The 23,295-nt window shown below is 38.1% G+C and overlaps 4 protein-coding genes across 6 annotated transcripts; 1 reads left to right on the top strand and 3 right to left on the bottom strand.

Moving 5' to 3' along the window:
* Positions 1–888: 888 nt before the first annotated feature.
* LOC122396736 (putative defense protein 3) lies at positions 889–8,794 on the bottom strand. Its single transcript, XM_043395381.1, has 4 exons — positions 8,755–8,794; positions 7,616–7,879; positions 4,205–4,412; positions 889–1,034 (listed from the first exon to the last, which is right to left on the bottom strand). Exons 1-4 carry the CDS (start codon positions 8,792–8,794, stop codon positions 971–973), a joined length of 576 nt encoding a protein of 191 aa, XP_043251316.1. The 3' UTR covers positions 889–970.
* A 690-nt stretch (positions 8,795–9,484) lies between these two features.
* LOC122399773 (palmitoyltransferase ZDHHC6) lies at positions 9,485–12,833 on the bottom strand. Of its 3 annotated transcripts, XR_006259301.1 has the most exons (8): positions 11,697–12,833; positions 11,128–11,309; positions 10,951–11,035; positions 10,607–10,881; positions 10,325–10,537; positions 10,048–10,235; positions 9,751–9,977; positions 9,613–9,681 (listed from the first exon to the last, which is right to left on the bottom strand). XR_006259301.1 is itself a non-coding variant. In XM_043400884.1 (7 exons), the coding sequence occupies exons 1-7, from the start codon at positions 11,723–11,725 to the stop codon at positions 9,839–9,841; spliced, it is 1,002 nt and encodes a 333-aa protein (XP_043256819.1). In that variant the 5' UTR covers positions 11,726–12,833; the 3' UTR covers positions 9,485–9,838. The 3 variants fall into 3 exon arrangements, 2 of the variants coding, with proteins under 2 accessions (XP_043256819.1, XP_043256695.1); XM_043400884.1 differs by having other exon boundaries at positions 9,485–9,977; positions 11,128–11,200; XM_043400760.1 differs by having other exon boundaries at positions 9,487–9,977.
* LOC122399705 lies at positions 11,510–14,958 on the top strand. The gene is made up of 5 exons (XM_043400630.1): positions 11,510–11,704; positions 12,842–12,990; positions 13,072–13,947; positions 14,027–14,272; positions 14,520–14,958. The coding sequence occupies exons 2-5, from the start codon at positions 12,979–12,981 to the stop codon at positions 14,550–14,552; spliced, it is 1,167 nt and encodes a 388-aa protein (XP_043256565.1). The 5' UTR covers positions 11,510–11,704; positions 12,842–12,978; the 3' UTR covers positions 14,553–14,958.
* Positions 14,959–16,446: 1,488 nt separating this feature from the next.
* LOC122399646 (importin subunit alpha-7) lies at positions 16,447–20,930 on the bottom strand. Its single transcript, XM_043400508.1, has 9 exons — positions 20,583–20,930; positions 20,270–20,430; positions 19,308–19,511; positions 19,015–19,209; positions 18,458–18,678; positions 18,044–18,307; positions 17,727–17,931; positions 17,342–17,642; positions 16,447–17,249 (listed from the first exon to the last, which is right to left on the bottom strand). Exons 3-9 carry the CDS (start codon positions 19,509–19,511, stop codon positions 17,053–17,055), a joined length of 1,587 nt encoding a protein of 528 aa, XP_043256443.1. The 5' UTR covers positions 20,270–20,430; positions 20,583–20,930; the 3' UTR covers positions 16,447–17,052.
* Between the last annotated feature and the right edge of the window lie 2,365 nt (positions 20,931–23,295).

Below are 23,295 nucleotides of genomic sequence, written 5' to 3' on the forward strand. Positions count from 1 at the left end.
ACCAAAAATGATTATAATCGACCTCTGCAGCTAAAAATAATTTTTTTTCTAATGAATTGAAATTCTTTTTTCACCGAGCCTTTTTTCTTAAAAATGTTTGATTTTTAGTAAATTTGTTTGACCCCGTACGAAAATATCGTGTAATACTTTTTTGCAGGTATCCGTGAGCTCTACTTCGTAAATAAATTTTAATGAAATGCACTCACCATGTATTTCCTATTGCCTATCCGCCTCGGAGCTAGTATGTATAATGAAAGTTCTATTGTATTCAATTTTCCGGAACGTTGAAGTTCTCCGGACAGTACGGCCATTGTATAGACTAACTTCGAATCGATTTGCAGCCGATGCAAGAAGTTAAATGACTTCGTTCTGCCCCGGTACGCTGACCGTTGTCGATGTTATCGTCGATAAGTTTCACGAAGTGTCCGTCAAGGGACCCCGTTCGACGAATATTTTTGTCTTTCCGGTCGACGTTGTAACGCAAAAAAAACTTGTTGAGCGAGATCGTTCCCGCAGACTACTTACCTCCATCGAGCGAACATTACGCGATTACACACTTCGAAGGTGGCTCGGGGCAAAACGGATTACCGTGGACGAACAGGTCGCGATATACAACCGATCGGTTCGTTGGATTACGCAACGGTGCCCGACAGGTCGAAAACCTTTTTCTCGACGACTCGAATCGACGAGAGTAGAAAGCGACTCTGCGGTAAACGTCACGCGGCGCGGTGAACGGACGTTGCAAACATACGTATTGTCACGTTACATATATATATATTTAACATTGTACAGAGTTATAAAAAAAAAAAATAGATGCGTGGGAATGTACATGTTTACACATTTTGGATACCTTTCGCCTCGTCCCGCGAATCACAATATCCCTGGGCTTACAATACTAAAGGTGTGGTTGTTAATACAATTGGAACGCTCCGTTCGCGATCGAACACCGCCGCGTTACTTACATAAACGTTCAATGCTTAGCCTCGGCCACTAATCCCGACCAGTACGTTGCGTATTCCTTCAGAATGGTACCGCTGCAAACGAAAGAAACAACGATATCAGCGGTATAATTCCTCCATCGCGATCTGATATTTATGGAAAACAATTCAGCGCAGAGTCGTTCGCCGACGCTGATTAATTCCACGACGAAAAGGTTAATGGAGATGAAGATAAGCGGAGGCAGAACCAGCAACAACGAGGGGGCGCGTTTCTTTGCGTTTATGATCGGACCGCCATTGTATCCTGCCAAGATTCTACTTCTTCTTGTCGCCAGTATTGATTCCGTGTGTCTACGACGTGTATAGAACGTGCGTATAATGCATATGCGGCTGGCGATGATTACGAGCGCGAAGGAGGTCAGTAGCATAGATATTAAATAATAAGGACCCAAGGACAAAGATCCGAGAAACACCGAGTGTGTCGGCCCGCGAAGAAGTAATTTGCGAGTTGGAAACGTTGATCGGGACACGGTCGGTGGCATTGTTTAAAATATGCACGCATCCGCGACAGGATACACGGTGAAAACCCAAGGCCACGTAATTTTCCAGCGAACGTGTCATCATTTGTACCCCGGACGAAAAAATCGACGCGTTGCGCAAGAAACTTTGTAATCTTCTGCGTTTTGGCTGAGATGCTTGAATGAAAAATGTGCAAAATCGAGGGGGTAAAAGCGACGAGTCTGTTAATTTCTCTCGATTTTTAGTAGTCGCGATACTCCACATCCTATTTGTTCGTAAACAATGAGGATCGTTGTCGACGAAGACCCGGTCGAGCAGTTTTCAGAGGTATTACGGGAACACCGCGACACAGATACGGCGGAAAAAAGAAATTCAGAGTTACGTTTGGTACGACCTTTCGACGTGGAGAAAAAAAAAGTTCCACATCCATCGCGATTCAACGCGGTATTTCGAGTCTAGGAACGGGAGACTGCTGCGGGGGCAATTCAGCCGGGTTACCTTTCAGCCCGGCATGTGAACTTTCTGACCTATAATGTTCCCTGGAAATTCGCTGGCTTATTAGCAAGCCTCCCAGTGTACGCGTCCGTTCGCGTGCAATCGCGCGACGACGCCAATTATTTCCACTGACCTACGCTGTACAATTAGTCTTATTGCGTTCTCTCCTATCGAAGTGGAAATCCTTCATTCTTATCGGCAGGCGACGAATGGCGGGGCACGACTGTTACAATGGCGGTGAGCATGCGAGGGAATAAAAGTAACGCGAACGCTATTGGAGAGAATTATTATTTCAAGCGGGACACTCGATCGCGGGGGTTGCAACCGGTTTGCCAGTCGCTGTTGAAACGCTAGATTCTATCCAACCGAACGGTGTTACGGTATTTTTGCAAACTGCGCTCCGCGAAATCCTCGAGGAACGAGATGCATGTTGGACGAAGGTTCGAGAATAGTTGGATAGGCAAATTTATGTTGACTTTAGCTCGCAATGACGTCTCAGAGACACGATAAGTCTTTAGAAATTCGATCGTAAGGCAAGGGGTTAAGGCGTCGAATTTTCAGACTCGGATCTTTTTATACTTCGTCCTGCAAGAGCTTGGCTTTCTGCTCGAGGCGCCGGAGAGTCTATTACCTTTCTGCAGGTTGATGGGGAACTGAACAAAAAGGTAACCTGAACGTCACAGTGGGGATAACCCTACAATGGCCTTGAGTGGTCGGTTGATTTTCTCCCGACTATGCTATCTCGAGGGTGTGCACACACTTAACCCGATATACGAAGAGTGGTGGTTGAGATGAGGCACAATGGCCGGTCGCTAAACGCTCTCCGTGACTCTATGTGGACGTTCGCCAGGGGAGAACAAACCTCGAACGAGTGATCCACGAAATATAAAATAAAAAGAGGTCGACGAATAGCGTTGGAAATCGTATAAATACAAAACTGAAACGACTAATGTAAAATATTCATCGGAATCTAGATAGACAGCGTACCTAACAACCGCTACAGCGAGGCGTGATTACTAATAAATAGACTGCGGATGTTTATGCATTTATGGGAAATTTTAATCCTCAAAAAACTACAGAATGCATTTAATATGCAAAAATGTAAGAAATACTTAAAGTAAGATACTAATTATTATATTTAAGGGTTAAGACAGAGTTCTATAAAGCTCTGATTTCATTAATTCTATTAATAAAAGTGTGAATTTGCATAAAGATCCGCAGTCTACTAATAAATGTTCGTCGTTGTACGAATGTGACTCTGAATATATCCAATAAATAGAAATTATTTATTCCGGTTGAATAGAATTTTGCGGGTGACGGGGGCTTTCCGGTGGTCGGCCAGTTCCAATTTGAGCACAGCAAAGACAAAACGTCATTTGCACGCGCTGCCCACGCGTGTCACGGAACGTCATTACTTAAAGGGTGTGGTAATTGCTGTTCCAGCTCGAACTTGTCTTTAATCATCCATTTTCGTTCCACGGTACGACCGTTAACGTGACAGAAGTCCGTGGTATTTTGTAAGAGATCGGGCACGATGGTGATTAAAGCCTAATGAATGCATATGAATTCATAGAACCATTCCCAGCACAATATTGCACGGAGTGTCATTGATCCGCCATTTCAATGCATAACGCGATGTAATGACACGATGCAGACGGGGTTGCACGCGAACTATTATCGAGATTTCTCAATTCCAACGAATGGAAACAAACGGAGCATCAAAGGCTCGGATAGAAATTTTGAAATGTAGAGGAGAGTATAATAAGGCATTCTCAAGCCTTTTTCACTGCTTCAACCCCTTCCCGTACTTTAACGAGTCTGACTCGCGATGAAGATTTTGGCCCAAACGTAAACATCGCGTTGGTCACGATTCTTATAATCTCTGTTGCAAAGGATTTGGGCCCGGATTTTTAATTTTTTAAATGACACGGGAAGGGGTTAAGGCTTCGAAGAAAATCGAAAAAGACCCGTCGAGAGAGCTGAGAGCTTTGAGAGCCTCCCATGCTCGCCACCAGAGGGGTTCGCGCTCTCACAATCGCTCGACCGACTTCCCAATATCCCAGTCGTCTGAGGCAGGGCCTGTTAGAAAGCCTTACCGGATGAGCCCCCTAGCAGACCTGGACGAAACGTGCCCCCTCCTTCTCTTTTCTGTCGCCATTTTGCAGATTCGAAACGATTGGAAATCCCGTCGTTGCCTGCCCGTAATCTCGAGGACCTCCGGGTCCCGATCGAAGAAAATAAATTGCACTCACGTGAAGTAAACGCGACCGCGCAGGTTGGGCGGTGCATTCCAAATAAGAGTCGCGAGCAGTTTTGAATTTGGATCAGCGTGCGTGACGGCGCTGCATTCGGGATGGGTGGTCGTGTTCTCCGTTTGGGCCCAGGAACCGATCCAGCTGTCCGTCTCGGGGTCACGTGCCTGAAGGAAGAATCCCTTGAACCTCGAGCCGGTGATCGTCACTGAAACGAACACGATGAAACGAGATATAGGGTTTTACAGTTTGTCAACTGGCAAAAGTCATGGGCGCCTTTAACCGTTCCATTGTCGAGTCTCTCGAGACATCGAGGAAAGGCAGGTTCTGGTCATAGAGCAAACAAGCTAAAAAGCAAAGGTTGCGATAGGAACAAGGGTCGTTGTTCCACATACTCTCTGTTCCGACTCTCTCCCCCCTTTTCTTTCACGCCCAGAGACAATTTATTTGGAACCTACGCCCCGAACCGGTTGACCTCGTTCTCTATTTCGATTCAAATATTCAACGAACTTCCGAAGTTTCAAAAATTCAGTCTTCCCAACGAGTCGAATATTGTTTTTAATTGTAATCCCTCACGCTGTTTGATTTTCTTCGCGAAGTCCCGGATAATCGATGACTTTTAATGCAATTTTGATTGCGTTCTCAGATGTAGCGGGGAAAGGAAGACGCAAAATAGTCTTGCATTATTTATCCGGTGCTCGTGAGAAATTGAGTTACTCGAACAACTTCGTTCGTTAGCGAACACAATCGCTCGAAGTTTCTCGCGCGGCGGTCAAGGTTCCTCGACCATACGATGTCACGGTCGCTTCTAATTGTGCATTTTTTTTTTTTTAGCACGTTCACTGGCCAGACCAAACACGAGTGAAATTACCTACGAGTTCAAAGATTTATTTCGTTTGGTGAATTAATCGTTTTGGCTAGTCGGCGAAAAGTCTCGCGAAAGCGTCGATCTGTTCTAAGTCTTTTATAATTTACTTGTTTTCCTTCCTTTAATTTCTGTCGACGTTCGAAGGTATCGATTACCAATTCCCAGCGTAATGAAAATACTGCGAGGTGATCGAATATTTTTACTCTTCGACCAACGAGGAAGAAAAGCAACCGAGAATAACGTCGACAAATTTTTACGGGGATGTTTATCACAGGGTAGTTACAATTTAGTTGGAATTACAAATAGATCAAATTCTAGAAAACGGTCTACAGGCAATTAGTAATTAAATCACAATTTAATTTCTATCTCCAGCTACCGTTTGCCGCATCTTTTTAAAACCGTCTCGCAAAATTGAACAAGGCGTTTGTCGTTCGCCGAATATCGCTTTTCAGGCACGTTTCAAAGCGTTCGTACGTTTTTTTTTTCTATCGTGATTTCCAATCGATCCGCGGTATTAGAAACAGCTTACAAAGGCATCGTCCTACAAAGAACACAATGAGCATGATTAAAAACAGATGAGCGTACTTCCTTTTTTTTTTACTTCGAGATACAAAATGTTGAATTCAGTTTCTATGATCTTCAAGAAAAATAATTATTTTTTAATCTCGCTTAAATAATTGAACGTGTTGCAAGGTAATTGATCCCTGCAATATCGATAACTGCTATACCGACTTGGTACGGAGGGGTGCGGAAGTATCGATGTAACGGTTCAGTAGATCCTTGCGCAGCGTCGGAGTGCAAACACGTGTATAGTTAATATTTTCGTAACACCGTATATAGACAGACTGTGATTTTGTTAGTTTTCTTTATCGTTTATCCTAAACGGAAGACCCGTTGAATGAAATATATAAGAGAACGTTACGAGTAGTAAGTATACGTATATTTTTCGAACTCGATCAGCCGTTTAGGTTAGAAAATACGGGGGAGCTGTAAACGCGACGGTGTAAGCACGGAATAACGTGATAACAAGCTTGAATAAATAACGGAATTTTGGGCACGTAATCGCGTGAAGCCCCCGAGATTGTCGATGCCCCCCTCCGGGGGCGAGATCTACGGGCAGAAACGAATTCTTTCCGTCGGCAATTCTAACGGGCGCTATTATTCCGACGATTGAACATGCAGAACCGGCTCGCGAACCGCAGAATGCGCCCGATTGTTAACGTTCAGACGCGATTCCGTGTACCACGGTATCCGCGTTGATTGGATCGATTGTTCCACCCCGACCTCGGACGCGTCCGTCTTTTTCGGCTTGATCCATGCTCCGCGTCACACCGCTAATTTCGGCAACGATGTACACAGGGATAAGTCAACGAACACGCGACACTCCGCCAAAGTAAAATTGCAAATGCAAATAAAAATTGAGAACCGGGTCCTCCAAACTATTCAGTCGATGCATACGAAATGTCGGATTTTCTGTATCCTCGTCTACTGGAACAACTTGTTTCTTTCGGAAAGCTCATGGAATCACCTATCGTTCAATTTTAATTATACAGGATGTTCAGCCACAACTGGAAAAAATTTTAAGAAAAAACAAAAAATTTAAAGTCGTTCTAAAAAAATTATTTTCGATTGCAGGGGTTAATTACGATCATTTTTAGTTATTACACATACCCCCGAAATCCTACGCACTTTCAAGAAAAAAATTCGAGAAGGTGTGCAATTTTTTGACAAAATTAACAAATTTCAAATCGTTCTGGAAAAATTATTTTGGTCACGGGGGTCAATTACGATCATTTTGGGTCATTAGACATACCCTCGAAATCCTACCCACTTACGAGAAAAAAATTCGAGAAGGTGTGAAATTTTTCGACAAAATTAACAAATTTCAAATCGTTCTGGAAAAATTATTTTGCTCGCGGGGGTCAATTACGATAATTTTGGGTCATTAGACATACCCTCGAAATCCTACCCACTTACGAGAAAAAAATTCGAGGTGTGAAATTTTTCGACAAAATTAACAAATTTCAAATCGTTTTGGAAAAATTATTTTCGGTTGCAGGGGTCGATTACAATAATTTTTGGTCATTACACATACCCCCGAAATCCTACCCACTTTCGAGAAAAAAATTCGAGAAGGTGTGAAATTTTTCGACAAAATTAAAAAATTTCAAATCGTTCTGGAAAAATTATTTTAGTGGCAGGGGTCGATTACAATAATTTTTGGTCATTACACATACCCCCGAAATCCTACCCACTTTCGGGAAAAAAAATTCGGAACAGTCGGAACTTTAAACGTTAATAACTTTTTAACGAAGCCTCCATCAACAAATCGGTATTCCTGATTTTCGTCTTATTTTGGCGTCTAGAATCCCCCATTAAAATTTTTCCCAGGGTTTGTCGTAAAGTCGCGTGCAATAAAGTCCCCGCGCTTTGAACAGATATCGGAACCAGCGACGATTTTATTGCGTAATAAAACATTGCGTCCGCGCGTAAATGTCAAGGTATTTAATCGTGCAGATAAAGACACGTGTCGTTGAACGTACCAGTTATCTGGGAGCCAGGACCATATTCGGACGACGAAGCCGTGAACTTATAGGGGCTGGTATCTAAGGGTTGTGACCTTGCTTGACCGTGATTTGGCTCGTTAGCTCGACCTGGTTTCACGCAAGTGTCCACCGGTGCTCCATCGGGGAAACTATACGCGACAAATGCCGAGGAAGCCACGACTAGGATGCTAATCGCTATGTTCCTCATAGTCAGGCTCGTTCCTCGTTCCACGAGTGTCTCGTGACCTTTTGTGTTCGATGCTGAGAATTAATTTCGTGGCTCGAATCAAAAGAATTTAATGTATTCAAATTTATTAGGCCATTTCATGAAAAGTCCTTGCGTTACTAACGAGTTCACCGCCGCCATTTTAACCGGAAACCGTCCGCTACGGGCCACCCTGCATTTATAACAATCGTGTTCGATTTAATTCGATGCTTTTAACTGAATATTTTTAATACGTTGGATAATGCAACGACAGTTAAATAAAAACTACAATTCCCCTCGGAATCATCAAGTTGACACACCCGGGCGAGTTTTTGAAAACGAACTGACTCGAATATAACACGTAAATACGCAAAGACTTATGAAATGGCCGGATCTAGATCGTGCGGTTAATTTAAAAAACTAACGAACAGTTTTAACAAAGATAAAAACGATTAATTGGTTGAGCACTATTAGAAAAAATAGAATTGGTCAATTATGATAAAAGTCGAAATTTAAATATTAGAAGTCTTCGGCTTGTACTTCGGACGAACTCTACGAAAACACATTAACAGTTTTAACCTCTTCTTTACTATTTCTTTGACGTTTCGCGGGTGGCACTTACTGTAATTAAATGAAAGTAAATAACAGGAACTCGAGGCTTTGGTCTACGAAGGAGAACAGCCCGAAAGAAACTGCGCCAGCCGATCTCCTGAAAGCAAGTAAAACGTGGTAAGATCCCACCATAGGATCATAAAAGGCATGTCCAATTCACTTTTGTTAATTGTCACTTTCACCTCGATCCCTTCGTCGATGTTATAACCGACTGTGTGCCGCGGTTTCTGTCCTTGACGATTCATCCGAATCTTTCAGATTTACTTTTTTTCTAATAATTCGAATCGTTCGAGGCGTCGCGAATTTGTTAAATTATTACTTGACGCGTCAACTGTCGTGACAGCCACCCGATGGCCCATCGTTCGATACAACGTGGAGTTTGGTAACGCTTATTCGTACTGATCGAGAGTGTAATTTTATTCGACAATTTAAGCAATCGCACGAGTCGTTTTTACATTATAATTTACAGTTGAAAAATTCGCGAAAGTAGAATTTCATCGTGCGCGATTAGGCGAGATATAATCGCTCAGAAACGTTTCGTACCTCGTGTAGCATTATTAACTTCCAGCGATATTGATTTGAAAAAGGAATAATACGAAGGTATTGTGAAAAAAAACCGCGTGTCTATATCGTGTGCAATTTTCATATTTGTTATATTAATTCGTGGAATGCAAAAACGTGCATGTGTCACGCGTTCTACATTAGCAATACACGTTTGCACAGGAAATACGGTGCGTTCCCCTTGGTCGCTGTTACTTTTCACAGTGTTATTGATTTTCTGCAAGCTTTCAGTGCAACGCAATATTAAAGCATAGAAATATTCATGGTTAGTTTCTTAAAACTACCAAACACGCGGAACGCAGTATTCACAGAGTTATTTATTTATTAATTACAATGTGTTGATAAAAACACACGCAATAGAGTGTACTACGTTGTAATCGTTTGCCGAATGAATGGTTTATTCGTTACAAGTGAAAGAAAATACAGGAAAATGTAAATTATATAAATTCATAGACTTCCTTAATAAACGAGTAAAATACGGCACCGTTAAAAAAATTAAGTCGATTATCAAATTCTCTATTTACAACGGTCACTATTAATGTATATACACTGAACACTAGGCTGTATATGTATTAAAAAAGAAAAAATAAAAAAAAAACTTATACGAGCTCATTTTGTGCTAATTTTTTTCTTATTTTGTACAATAAATATACCAACTGACACCTCGAATGGTTCAAATTTTCTTCTAAAATAAAACTTCTAATATTAGACCACTGAAACATATGAAGACACTCATCCCATCATTGATACTTACATATAAAAACACTAGACAAAAATATTATCGTTCGTTCAACGACTTATCTATAAATATGTTAAAATTCTACATAGAGAGAAGGAATGTTTCAATCTGATTTCGTTATGGCGGAAATGTAAGCCTCGTTTTCGATCACTTCGATCGCGCAAGGCCGCGGGAACCAACCTCGTTTTCGTATTTCCCTATCATTTTCGTCATCCTGTTTCCTTTCCCCAAACAACCAATATCTGTGAAAACATTTTTAATTAAACAATAACTTTAACATTCATTTCTAATTAAATAACTTTTTAAACGTACTTCCTCCACCGTGTTACGATTACAATGTCTCCCGTTTTGAGTTTAATACGGGGTTCATCCGTGCAAGGCGGATGGCAAAGTACACCCCAACCATATCTAAATGGCAACCATGATCCAGAAACTTCTTCCGTGACTCTATAAGTTTTAGCTCTCTTACGTTTATCTTTCTTTTGAGCTAACTGTTCTCGCTAAAATGTTGCCAAAGCGAGCATACTTTAAATTTTATTGAAGTATTCGGAAACTGAATATACTTATAAATCATTTGATAAATATTTACAGTTAACGTATATTGATCACAGCCTTCGATTACAGGCCAATGAATTCCATCTCCCATTGGAGTGCAATCCCATGTAAAAACCTGCTGTATATTTGTACGCCACCCCTTTGAATATGGATAAATGAATTTGTCCTTAGTACCAAATCTTCGATAGTGGGCTTTTTCTGAAATCCAAGCTTCAATTTCTGTTCGATTTTTAATTACGGCTAGCAGCTACAAAAAGTACATAAACAATTATGCAACTATATAAATATAAATTTGGTAACAGCAATAAGTGTTTACCTGGAAATAAAATAATGTCCCAACTGCAAGAACAACGCCAATTGATAAACCAATGCTGAAGATTACTAATATTAGAACAAATATAGAAGGTGGTGGAAATGATAATGGTCTTAATGATAACACGGTCATGATCCAAGAAACTAAAGTAAAAGTGGAAACGCAGCATCCACCAACTGCACTTGCCAGGAATGCTGTAAAATGTCCATGATTCAAATGCCCGACACAATTATTTATCCATGGACAATGATGGTCCATCTTCATCACGCAACGACCACCTAAGAATTAAAGAATAATATAATAAAATCTATGGAATATCGATATTAACAGACTTATCAAAATCTCACACTTTCGACAATGATGAGATCTTGGTGCTTTATACCCCTTGCACACAGAACAATATTGTAAAAATTGTGTATCTGTTGCCGTTTCCTGAAAAGACAAATATGGTTTTATGTTTATTTTCTATAGAGATATCTTATGGTTCTTTTGAATCTCTATTCTTAAGACGTATATCAAAATACCGGCATCCATTTTAATGGAAGGAATCCTGGCCCTTCATAAATTGAGCTGATGAAATGGAAGAGAGTAGAACCACTGAGACAAAAGAAAAGCATAAAATTAATTGCTCCAAACAAACTCTCTTGTGGCGGCCACCATTGTCTACTACAATGTATTGTCATCAAAGTGATTAGTTTTATAATTCCTAAAAAAATATTATGAAGTACATAATATTAATAAAAGTAGATACAATTTAAGTGAAATAGTTTAAGCAATGCATGTACTTATGTAGCACATTTACATACGAGATACCGGAATTACATAAAACAACAAAAAGTTTTAGAGTGATTCAAACCTCGCGGAATTCTTTCGTAGCATGTACAAAACAAAATGGAAGCAGTTATCTGTCAAGTTCGACCTATCATGATATTTTTACGTACAATTTCGCTATTGCACAGTGACAGAACATAACCAAACCGTTAACGTATCGCTTTAAATATTATCACTTCTAAGTTTCCAAATTGGTAAAACCGTTTGTTTCTTCGGAGTTCGATAATAAACGGATCTATATTGATATCTTCGATTCACCTACCAAGAGCAGTAAGCGGACCCCAATGGCATATTTTGTTAAACGGTTCGACGCACATGCCGTCACCATGAAACTATTATAAAATACTCGTTAAATTCTAGAAAACAGGAATCTGATACGTCTGTTACGAATGAACAATTCTTGTGATCGTTTATTAAATCTGTAGAATTGTATTTCTCTCTGCAACACATTCCGTTACAATTTATATATCTCAATGTTGGCACCAATGTCGAATATTCTTTAAAATTGATGGTTTCTTCGTTGTGATTAAAGAGAAAACCATTGTGCAGAGCAATCGTGTATTCGATACAGATTTATCAGAATATATGAATAAAAATTGGAACATAATCGTTATGTCGAAGTAATATTAAAATTGTTATTCATTAATAGTATGAAGGTGTCGTGCGAGATTCCAATACCGGCTGCCATATTTTTCGTAGACCCTAATGTCCGAATATTATGACTAATGTTTAAATATACAATTACTTCGGTATAGATAATTTACTCAGATCACAATGAAATCTTCAAATCAATGAACTACAATAACCGTAGCAATATCAAAATTGAAATGACGATCAGCCCCGATTAAATGTAGGAAAAAAACCCGCGAAATCGATTCAACTTTCTTCGCGATTCCGATTCAATTCGTAATGGAAATGTATTAATATTAAACGAAGGCATCGTTAGACAGTGGTACAAAGTAGTAGTAATTAGATAAAAAGCAATTAGATGTCGATAGATAAAATTAAATCGCTTATAATTTTATCCCGCCAATTTCCATGTAACGAATCAGAACCATTCAGCACTCGTCTATGGTACATGAACAGATTTATGTCCTATCAATCTTACAAAATATTCCAACAATACCTTCTAACCATTTTCATAATTTAATGTTGAAATAGATGCAATTTAAAATATTATAACAAGGTATGAAGTATTATAGACTGAGGGTACTTCCCCCATTATTTTACCAATCACATATATATGTCAGTTTCTTTGTTTTACTTGATGAAAACATTCGATTACAGGTTTACCAATACTATGAATATGTGAATTATTTATGCAACATTCAGTAATATCAATAACAAAATTTTAGTATATGTAATCCGATTATAACTTGCCATGAAATGAGACGTATTATTTTACAGGTTATCTGTACCTTATATAATTAATTACATCGTTCAGTAATCTTGAACATTGTACGAGATCTATATTGTTAGTGTAATAAAACTTACAAGATCTGTTTTGAAACTATTAGATTCATTCGATCGATAATAATGTAAATATGGATATCGATGTATGTATATTTGTTAATTTTTTGATTTGCGACAAACGTATTTGAAATATCACAAAATAAAGTCTAACGCATTTTTTTCAGTCTAACAGCGAAGTAGAACATTTTAAATCATGTGTTCCTAAAGCACGTTTACCCTTAAGAAAATTGAATACATCCGAGGGAAAAGATTCTTATTCTTTTCAAAATACTAACAACTTAAAGATGCAGGATAATATGCGTAAAATTGAGAAACAATATCAAGCATATCTTAACAATGATAACAATGATATAACCGATGATGAAGAAGATGATGATAGCGACAACAATATTAATTTATCAAATGACTCATTTCACAGCGTTGTATTAGATTCATCGACTAAAACATATAATATTTCTGATAGAACAAACTTGCAAAAGCGACATATTCGAACTCCAAATACTAGCCAATCTTTAAACAACACCAATAATTCTCTGTCTTCGAATGAAAAAGTCAGGAAACGTAAAACAAAAGTACCTGAAAAGTACAATTATTTCCCACTATGTACTCTTATCGTCGGTTTAATCATAGTATTGTATATTATTGTATCTTATAAAACAACAACTCAAGAGGCTAATATAATAGAGAATGAAGTAGAAAATAATGAAACAAATAAACAGAATTTAATTGATGTAGATAAAACATTAGATGAAAAAATGAAACTAATTCGAAATCAATTTTATAATCAAAGACCAAACATTTGGAACGATATATCATCTGGGATATATGAAGTGGCCTTGTATCCTCAAAAACCTTCAGTTATTATTTTGTTTGGAAATGAGACAGCTACTTTGAATTGTTTAGCAAATTTACTTGGACAATTAAGTAGTATTATTTTAGGTAGAAATGATTACTTAACTTTAACTCCCAAAGATTTTCCAAACGATTTTGGTGAAACTGTTTATAATTTAAAAGTACAAATTTCCAAAAACCGGGCAGTAGTAAGTATCTTATTCAATTTTTTCTACATTTTTAATCTGTTGTATGGGGAATATACTTTCATAATTTTGCATGTTCTAGGTAGTTCAAGATTTGTTGAGCATCAACAAAGAGGCAATAAAAGCATTCCATAATTTATGCGATAGAGAACATCCATTGATTCAGCATGCTATTTATATAATAACAATTGTCGTTGATGGATACAAGCCAATGCAAAAAGAATTAGAATTCATTGAAAAGCAAATGATGAAGGAACTGTCTAACAAAATAGAGAAAGATATTTTGGATCCTCTAGTAACTCGACTAACAGACGGAATTGTCGTGCAGGTATTGCCAGAATCAGCTGTAAGTTTTGATCATAAAAGCTGCTCTTTTTCTTAAACATCATAGACCATGGTACCTTGACAACATTACAAAATGATTATTATATAGCATTATAGTATAGTAATAACTTAGCAAGTAAGAATTAATAAAATAAGTTGTTGCAGTTTTCGTAATTTGAAGTATATTTATGTACTTAACATCGATTAAATATAAATGCTTGTGTATTAATATTCAACTTTATTTCGTTAAGTCAAATGACAATACAGAAAATCAACATCTTTAGATAAAGATTTCCGATGGTGATTTGGCGGTTCCTACAAATTTTCGAAAAATATAACAACAAGATCGATGCCTCAGGCATGATTTCAGTTACGCTCTTAAATGACATGTTTGTTCAGCTTTAAAATAACACGCAATGAATAGATTCACTTCGTACACGTTATACCGTGGTTTCGTATTATCGTATAGTACGTCGATCTGCAGTCCACGTATCGTTATTAGTGTCCCGAATTGCCAATTTACAATGCGTTACTACTAAATTGCGGCGCGAATGTAATCACATAGGTTTATTTTAAATTACATCGAAAATAATATTAAAACTATATACAGGGTTGTACGGCCAACCCTGGGAAAAATTTTAATGGGAGATTCTAGAGGCCAAAATAAGAGGAAAATCAAGGATACCAATTTGTTGATCGAGACATCGTTAAAAAGTTATTAATGTTTAAAGTTCCGCCCATACTGAATTTTTTTCCCAGAAATTGGGTAGGATTTCGGGGGTAGGTCTATTCACCAAAAATGCTTGCAATTGACCCCTGTAACTAAATATAATTTTTTTATTATGATCTGAAATTTTTTAATTTTCTCTATTTCAGTACCTACTCGAATTTTTTTCTCGAAAGTGGGTGGGATTTCAGGGGTATGTGTATTGACAAAAAATGATTGAAATTGACCCCCGCAACCGAAAATAATTTTTTCAGAACAATAAAAAATTTTTTAATTTAATTTTTGAATAACTTTTTAGCGAAGCCTCGATCAACAAATTGACATTTTTGATTTTCGTCTTATTTTGGCCTCTAGAATCGTCCATTAAAATTTTTCCCAGGGGTGGAAGAAACACCCTGTATATCAGGAATAAATTTCAAAGAATTCTAATTTTGTAGTCGATGAAATTAAATAAGTCAGAAAGTTATTATGATCATTGTATTAAATTTAGATAATATACATAAAATGCATTCGTATGTTTGTTCAAGTTAAATTAAGCGAATTGTTCAATTTGTGTAGACTAATATTAATATAATTAGTTTGATAATAAAGTTTTCGAATACTTTTATCACATGTTATTTAAGAATAGTGTGCACAACATAAAATAAATCTTTTCCAATATGCTTATATCCTATTTGGTAAGCACTTTATAAATTGGCAACAAGTACTCGTAAGTATCCACCTTGCTAAAGTACCGTCGTTAGCAAAGTGGTCGCTCACGTTCTTATATTATAGTCCTTCTCTGTCGTAATAATTCAAGTCAGTAACTAAAAGTAGGTAATATATATTTATATTATCTTGTATAATATAGTATGGTACCGTCAAACCTAAATAATAAATACATTTTATACAGTCACAGACCTTTTATACAGAATGTCCAAAATTTAATGTGCTGTACAATTGCGATACGATCGATCCTCGTCATACGCGTAATTCGCGTTGATCATGCTCGCATAACAAAACGGAAACATATTTAATTAAGTTTCCAAAATATTTATAATTGATCTCGTACAAGCATAATTTAAGACTAAAAATTCGTCTGTTAGAAATTTGTGACCACGATTGAAAATGTAATCGTTAAATATTTTGTATTCGTAATTTTGATACGAGTGCAGAAACATATTGAAATCGCGCGATTAATTTACTCCATTGTAATCAACAGAATATTTTAACAATGAATGCATCTGTACCAATAGAGATGAAATAAAAGTAATCACGCCAATCAGACGTAAGTGTTGTTTCGTTTCTTAAGGGCACTCTGTATAGAATAGCCTTAAAATTACAAGATACGTATTTACAATAAAAAAGTTTAATTGGTCATGTTCCTACCTAGTGTAGTAAGGAGGTGAGTACTGCGTTGCGTAATGTTGTCCGTGTTGGCTACGTAGTCGCGTACTTCAGTCGTTAGTGTCTTGCCAGTTGTGCAAGTTTTTTTTTTTTTTTCGTAATTCTGAGTCAGTCATACGTCGTACGAGGTATAATGTCTGCCTCGATAGTAAATCGTCTTGATCATTGTTTTCGTACTTATCCGTTTCTACTTAAGCACTAAGATATTTATTTTGTTAATTTCAATAAACTGAACATTTCATACTAAATACGTTTATGTATGAGTTTCGAAAAATGAGCCAGCCCAAATCATTTCGATGCCCGGGTGAAAAGCACCGTCACGATTCCAGCGTTAGGCTCGCAGACGCAATCGCGTTGCCATAAACATAGAAAGATGCGTATGGTGTAGCTAAAAGTAAGAAGAGAAAACCATTTAAAATAGCTGCATACAAACATTTTACTCATTTTTCTTCAACGTCGAGCAAAATAACTGATCACTTGGAAATATCACTGATATTTCGTTTCAGATACAAATCGGATCCAATGTATATGTAGAAATATACCACTCTTTGCAACTGATCGATTTTTCATTTTCAGAGATTGTCCCGTCACGAGAAATAGTCATAAACGTAACGAACGAAACAAGATCGAATTCGGAGATACATTCGGGAGTTTTAATTAATATTAACTTATTAAAACTCAAAGCCCTGGACCGGTAGCTGGGATGAATCGGGCGCGCCGAATTGAAACTGATATCCCTGCGAATCTATGGTGGGAACGATTCGCGTATCTTCTTCGTCGGAACCAAAATATTGTTCAATTATATTGAAGGCCTTCTGGTAGATTTCTATATTTTGATGAGATTGCAAAAATTCTATTTTGTTTAGGCCTGAAACATCATAATAATATCGTTTAGTATAGAATTTGTTTCTCATCGAGGGGCGTTTTCAAAAAATTTCATTCCCCAAATTGTATATTTACCAAAACATTCCTCGACTAATACCGCGAACTGATTAACACCGTTACTCGATGCATCTTGATTTCCGACTCGCAATATATTTTCTAAACCGTTTAACGCGACTAGAACAACCTTGGGATCATTGACTGTCAATAAATTGCATAACGGTTGAATGCACCCTTGTGCAACAAGATAATGCATTTGCTCGGGTGTACCGCCACTGGTAGCATTAGTGATTGCCCATGCTGCTTCCCTTCTAGTTTTGAAATCAGCTTTTCCCAACATTTCGATTAGGACGGGGAATATTTGGGCGTCGATAATAGCCTGTTAAGGAATACACGTACGCGGGTTTCTTAAATAATGCGAAAATTGTGTTGCACAGATTCTTTTTAATGGCGTATACAAAACCTGAATTTGATGAGTATTTCCTGCCGTAATGTTAGACACTGCCCAACAAACCTCTTTACGAACAGGGTCTCGTGTTGTGATCAACAGATGTAATAAACAAGGTAATGCAGAACAGTTAAGAATGACTTGCGTTTGTACATCGTCACCTGTTACTATATTTCCCACGGCTCGAAGAGCCGCACTTATTACACTGGTGTCCTGATGCCTAAAAACACCATTTTCACCTTGCACAAATTTACCAGGCAGTATCGAGTCCTATACACACCTTTAAGAATTCTATGGGAATCAAATCAGTGGATAACCGACTATGTACTCACATAAGTAATTCTACAAGACGTCTGCATACACCTGCGTCTATAACTGCCTGAATTTTATCGTTCGGCCCGTCGCTTAAATAAGATAGAGCCCAGCAGGCATCGGCAAGAATATCACGGTCGTCGTGAATAAGAAGACGAGCTAAAACTGGCAAACATGGCGCGACTTTCTCGAAAGTCGGTGATGGATTTTTTCCTCGACAAAGATTTGATAATGCCCATACCGCGTTACGTACCATCGATAAACGCGTTGCCTTGGAAAGAAGACTAAAACGAGAACATTCACTTAAGGTATCTCGGTGAAAGTATCCTTTATAAACGAGCTCACCCAACACGCTCGCGTATAAAAAAAAAAATTGTTATTTAGTAAAGTTGCATGATTTCGAGGAAGGCGACGACGATTCTGTAAAAACTTACTGTAACAGTGGAGTGAGAATTCCATTGTCTAATACGTGATCTCTGCATTCAGGACTGTCTCCTGCAATATTGCCCAATGCCCAAACAGCTTGTTCCTGAACGTCTTCATTCTCGGAATTAAGTAATGACACAAAGGGCGGTACAGCCCCCGCCTCTATCACTATACGCGTATGTAGAGACGTTCCACTTGCTATATTCGTTAAAACCCATGCAGCTTCAAACTGGAATCACCATGCACATTTACGGCTTTTAATTTTATTCGTATAAATGTAATTTTCAAACTAGGGGGTCGCGACCTCCAGAAAAAATACCTTACAATCCATGGGACTATCTCTTGTATTACTTTAAACATTTCACTAATCTTATTTAACACGTTAACTGCCGCGGTGGTCACTCGTGACCGCGGCATTTCAAACTTACATGTTTCGATATTGTTTACAACGGAAGAACTGTACTAATTATTATGCTTTAAAATAACAAGTTAGAATAACTATTTTTACTGTGGAAATTCACTTTTCTTTGTATGGAGATTCAGGGATTTTCTATGATTTACTAACCTGAAGAGTACAGCTTGTATTATTTTTTAAAAATTCAACGAATATAGGTACAACCCCTGTTCGTACAACTTCATCGATTGGTGGGTTCGGCTCCTTGGATAGCATTTTTCTAAACTTTTGAGTAGCTACCAGTTGCTCTTCTAGATTATTGCTACTTAATGCTTGCAACATTTTTGATATTATGATAGAAGCTTCCTGTAGAACAAGTAATTGAAGAAATTTTAGCGTTAGCTTAATAATTTCCATATATTTGGCATCCCTTGGCATTTCTAATTTTCAACAGTAGGATTTACCGATTGCGACGCCGAAAAGAAATCGTCGGATGGAACATTCTCTTCATCGAAAACGGTGTTAGGAACATTGCGCCTCTTTGACAATTGTTGTTCTCGTTTTTGTTTCCTTAATTGAACTCCTTCCTCCTCCCTACGCCGTCTTAATTCCTGTGAGTCTAGGCCCACATTTTTGTAACGGTATTTGTGAGTAGTTGGAGTAGACATCTGGGAACACAAATAATTTAAATTTTACGGGGATAAAGTTTTTGCACCTGAATTGCTATTGTTATTGGTATTATATACTTTTATTGTTGCATATTTAATGAAAATGTATTAGAACAGTAACTTTAAACAATGCCCCCTAAAATACACCCAATGTAAATAATTAAAGAAATCACATACATTATATAACACTTATGGCTCCTTTATAAAAATAATATTATCGTTACTGACATAAGGAGGCTGTACATACAAAATATCAATGCATCCGCTGCAAAAAATATTAGTCAACATACAGCTAATGGTTACCCTTATAAATTTTTAGTTAGAACAATATACAAAATTAGATGTAATTTATTGCAAGTATTTTTATAGAAATATTTTCTAATAATCGTGGCTTTATTGAATTCGTTAACAATATATTTGATGACATCACCTACACTGTCATATATTAATACGTATGTAGAAAAATAATATTATTAGAATCTAAGTAACGATATAATGATAAATACATTCAATTTCATCTTTGCCAGAGTTAATGCTGTTTTAGTAAAAGAAAAATTATCATTGTAGTAGATAATGCTAGTGATATGTAAATGGTTCAACAGATCAGACAATTAAATGCAAGACAAAAACAACAATTATGCCAAGGCACACGAATGCACTTAATCAAACACTTTTCATAATCGTGAGACAAAATTGAGTGAAAACGTATAAATTGTTCCTGAGTTAGTACTGGAGTAGTCGATGGGGTATAGGAATACCTTGAAACTGCTTGACAATGGGCTATTGAGGGTTAGGTATTAATCGGCAACGATGTCGAGGGTGGGGTGTATCCTCGAAGATACTAGTTCCAGAAGGAGACGCAATAAAGACCGCAGGGTCGAATGATCCTAAGTATCTGTCTACGAGACGGTTATACTCTCTATAATAGATTGGCTAGATTAGACATTTTGGCGTAGACGGAAACAGAAAGACTGACATTCGCTTGGAATCGTCTCGATCTTTTATGCCCCTTTGCGATCGTATGATTCCTGGGACAATCGTACGATACAATATAATCGATCTAGTACTTACGGCTGTGAAAGGACTTCGTTCGTTAAATATAAGATTTCATAAGAATATCGAGTAAGCACCGCCACACTTTTCACCTCCTCAAACTACGACGACCGATCGGAAAACCTTGGTCTGCACTCTAACGCGCAAGGAATCACGGGTCACGCTCGCGAAACGCTGATAGGTCCGTTCGAACAGTCATATTTATCAACTTTTCCAATTTTATTCGGCTAATTACGTCGCGCCCGAAACGAAACGCTCGGAATTCGCTACGAACGCGTAACTTCTAGAAGCACGGCGAAATCCTAAAGTAGATAAGATTTTACGTGAAAAGTTTTCGTAATTCGTCGAATACTCGCGAAATTTGTGGAAATTTTCCCACGGACGATTGACAAGCGCGTTCAAAAAAACATTCGTTCGACGTTTGTCCAGGCGCTGATTGGTCGAAATGCGATTCTATTTTCATTGCTGAAAAAACTTGTAAGCGACGTAATACGAATGCATTTACGAACGCCTCGATGCCGAACGACCGCGTTAAGGTCGATTTACAGTGAGTCACCGCATTATTGGCACACGCAGGAACTGATAGAAATATGAAGGTTAAAAGAATGAATACATTTTTTTTGAAAAATAATATCGTCGTTTATAATTATGTAAAAATAAAAACATACGATTTCGTACATCGTTTGACGACACAAAATTATTGGCACACGTTACAAAGATTAATAAACCTCACAATGCCAATATCTTTTTGGACATCCTTTCCTCTTACCACTTTGGAAAGTCGCTTTGACATTGATTCTACGATTTAAAACAAAGTAATCTTTCTTTATACGACGCCATTTCTCTTCGAATCGATTTTACAATTTTGCTTTACTTAGTTCTTGGATATTGTCATATTTGGTTGTTTAGTCTGTCCCATACCATCTCAGAGGTGGTGTATTCATGACTCTCGAACAATTGTGCATCAGTAATTTTTAAATAATTTCTATTTAGGTTTTACGTCGTTATCTCGTGCATCCAGATATTCATCTGCGACCCCCTTGGGGTCCGCGAACCAGAGGTTAACTTATTGTTGATGGCGGTAAATTCACGCCATCGTAATGCTGTCGTAAGTTACTTATCCAAATTATTATTTACAATGGATCTCAAAGAGTTCCGAAAGGTTTTATTTCCACCCATAATTGTAGGCATAGCTTTCGGTGAGGTGGTAGAGTTTTCATTCAATTCATGCAAGGAAAGGAGGAATTGCGCTATATGCGACCGGATCATAGAGGGACCTTCGAGTTTCCTTGTGCCAACACAAAGGACCTGTTTCTGGCTCAGGTAAGGAAACGAATCATTAGTAGGTGTGGCGATAGTTGGTTCCCCGTCTGCACGAGACTCCACCCACCTATCCGCCTATTTCAGGTTTAAACTGCGTTATCATGTCTGTGGAAACAGATCTCGATGGTCGCCATGCGTATTTTACTATACAGTGTGTTCGGTCACCCCTGCGAAAAATTTTAATGGGAGATTTTAGAGGGCAAAATAAAACGAACACAATTTCTCGACCGAGGCTTCGTTAAAAAGTTATTAAAAAATTAAATTAAAAAATATCAAATCATACTAAAAAAATTATATTTAGTTACAGGGGTAAATTACAAGCATTTTTTGTGAATAGACATACCCCCGAAATCCTACCCACTTTTGCGAAAAAAATTCGAGTAGGTATTGAAATTTTTAGACGAAATTAAAAAATTTCGAATCATACTGAAAAAATTATTTTCGGTTGCAGGGGTCGATTGCAATAATTTTTGGTCGTTACACATACCCCCGAAATTCTACCCACTTTCGAGAAAAAAAATTCGGTACAGTCGGAACTTTAAACGTTAATAACTTTGTAACGAAGCCTTCATCAACAAATTGGTATTCTTGATTTTCGTCTTATTTTGGGCTCTAGAATCTCCCATTAAAATTTTTCCCAGCTATTACTTTAACCCTTGATTCAGCTATTCTTTCCTTAGCCTAGTAGATAGAACAATATATTTCACCATTGTTTAAAATTTCAAATTAACAAATGTTTGGTGTAATTGTTCCTTACCGTATCACTTATTTAACATTATTGCTATAGACAATAGATAACATATTTCGTCTTGAATCGATTGGGAAGTACGACCCTAACCCTAAGCAATTATTAGATATGGACTTTGCGCGAAGTTGAACCTTGAACCGCGTAATCAGCACGCTGACTAAGATGTTTTCGGGAATTTCGACTGTTCGATGGAAGGGTATCGTGACTCAGAGCGGATAACAGATATTCTATGCACAAATAGCAAATAGAAGATGGATTCGAACTGTGCGAATGTGGTCAATGAGCATCGCGTGGCAAAGAACAGAAGCGGGCGAACTCTGCGGAAAGTATTTAGCGGCGAGGAAAGGGGTGGCGGTGGCACGAAGGACGCGCGGAGGGTCGTAGGAGCTATCGGGCGTGAATAATGCGCGGCACCGTCCGTTCCTTGGTCCGTGGGTTCGATTCCGGCTCGGCTGGATGGATTGATAAAGATTAAAGGTAAAGGGAGGTGGCAGGGTCCAGGGGTGTTTTGGAGTTAGGCGACAGAAGTCAGCCAGCGAAACGAATCGGCCGCACACGTATGGAGGGGGATGATGTCACATAGGGGTTCCCCCCTCGAGCGTAAATACATACAGATGCACGGCGAACTGATGCATCGAGGCTGGGTACAGTGACGTAGGC

This window comes from Colletes gigas, unplaced genomic scaffold (genome assembly GCF_013123115.1).
Source record: "Colletes gigas isolate AHSC1104 unplaced genomic scaffold, ASM1312311v1 Colletes_gigas_Sc00001, whole genome shotgun sequence".
Classification (NCBI taxonomy): Eukaryota; Metazoa; Arthropoda; class Insecta; order Hymenoptera; family Colletidae; genus Colletes; species Colletes gigas.

Bases quoted from the DNA above. Each gene is read 5' to 3' on its own strand.
- LOC122399705 (XM_043400630.1), top strand. The intron at 13,948-14,026 runs GTAAGTATCTTA...TGCATGTTCTAG, and splicing joins TTTCCAAAAACCGGGCAGTA to GTAGTTCAAGATTTGTTGAG. The intron at 14,273-14,519 runs GTATTGCCAGAA...TATTTCGTTAAG, and splicing joins CAGACGGAATTGTCGTGCAG to TCAAATGACAATACAGAAAA.
- LOC122396736 (XM_043395381.1), bottom strand. From the start codon at position 8,794: ATGGGCCATCGGGTGGCTGTCACGACAGTTGACGCGTCAA. The intron at 4,413-7,615 runs GTACGTTCAACG...TGTTCGTTTCAG, and splicing joins TCCTGGCTCCCAGATAACTG to TGACGATCACCGGCTCGAGG. The intron at 1,035-4,204 runs GTGAGTGCAATT...TTTCGTTTGCAG, and splicing joins CGCGGTCGCGTTTACTTCAC to CGGTACCATTCTGAAGGAAT.
- LOC122399646 (XM_043400508.1), bottom strand. From the start codon at position 19,511: ATGTCTACTCCAACTACTCACAAATACCGTTACAAAAATGTGGGCCTA. The intron at 19,210-19,307 runs GTAAATCCTACT...CTTGTTCTACAG, and splicing joins TCTTTTCGGCGTCGCAATCG to GAAGCTTCTATCATAATATC. The intron at 17,250-17,341 runs GTAAATATACAA...ATGATGTTTCAG, and splicing joins ATTAGTCGAGGAATGTTTTG to GCCTAAACAAAATAGAATTT.
- LOC122399773 (XM_043400760.1), bottom strand. From the start codon at position 11,751: ATGTGCGTCGAACCGTTTAACAAAATATGCCATTGGGGTCCGCTTACT. The intron at 11,036-11,127 runs GTATTTTGATAT...TTGTCTTTTCAG, and splicing joins TTCCATTAAAATGGATGCCG to GAAACGGCAACAGATACACA. The intron at 9,978-10,047 runs GTACGTTTAAAA...ATGTTTTCACAG, and splicing joins ATCGTAACACGGTGGAGGAA to ATATTGGTTGTTTGGGGAAA.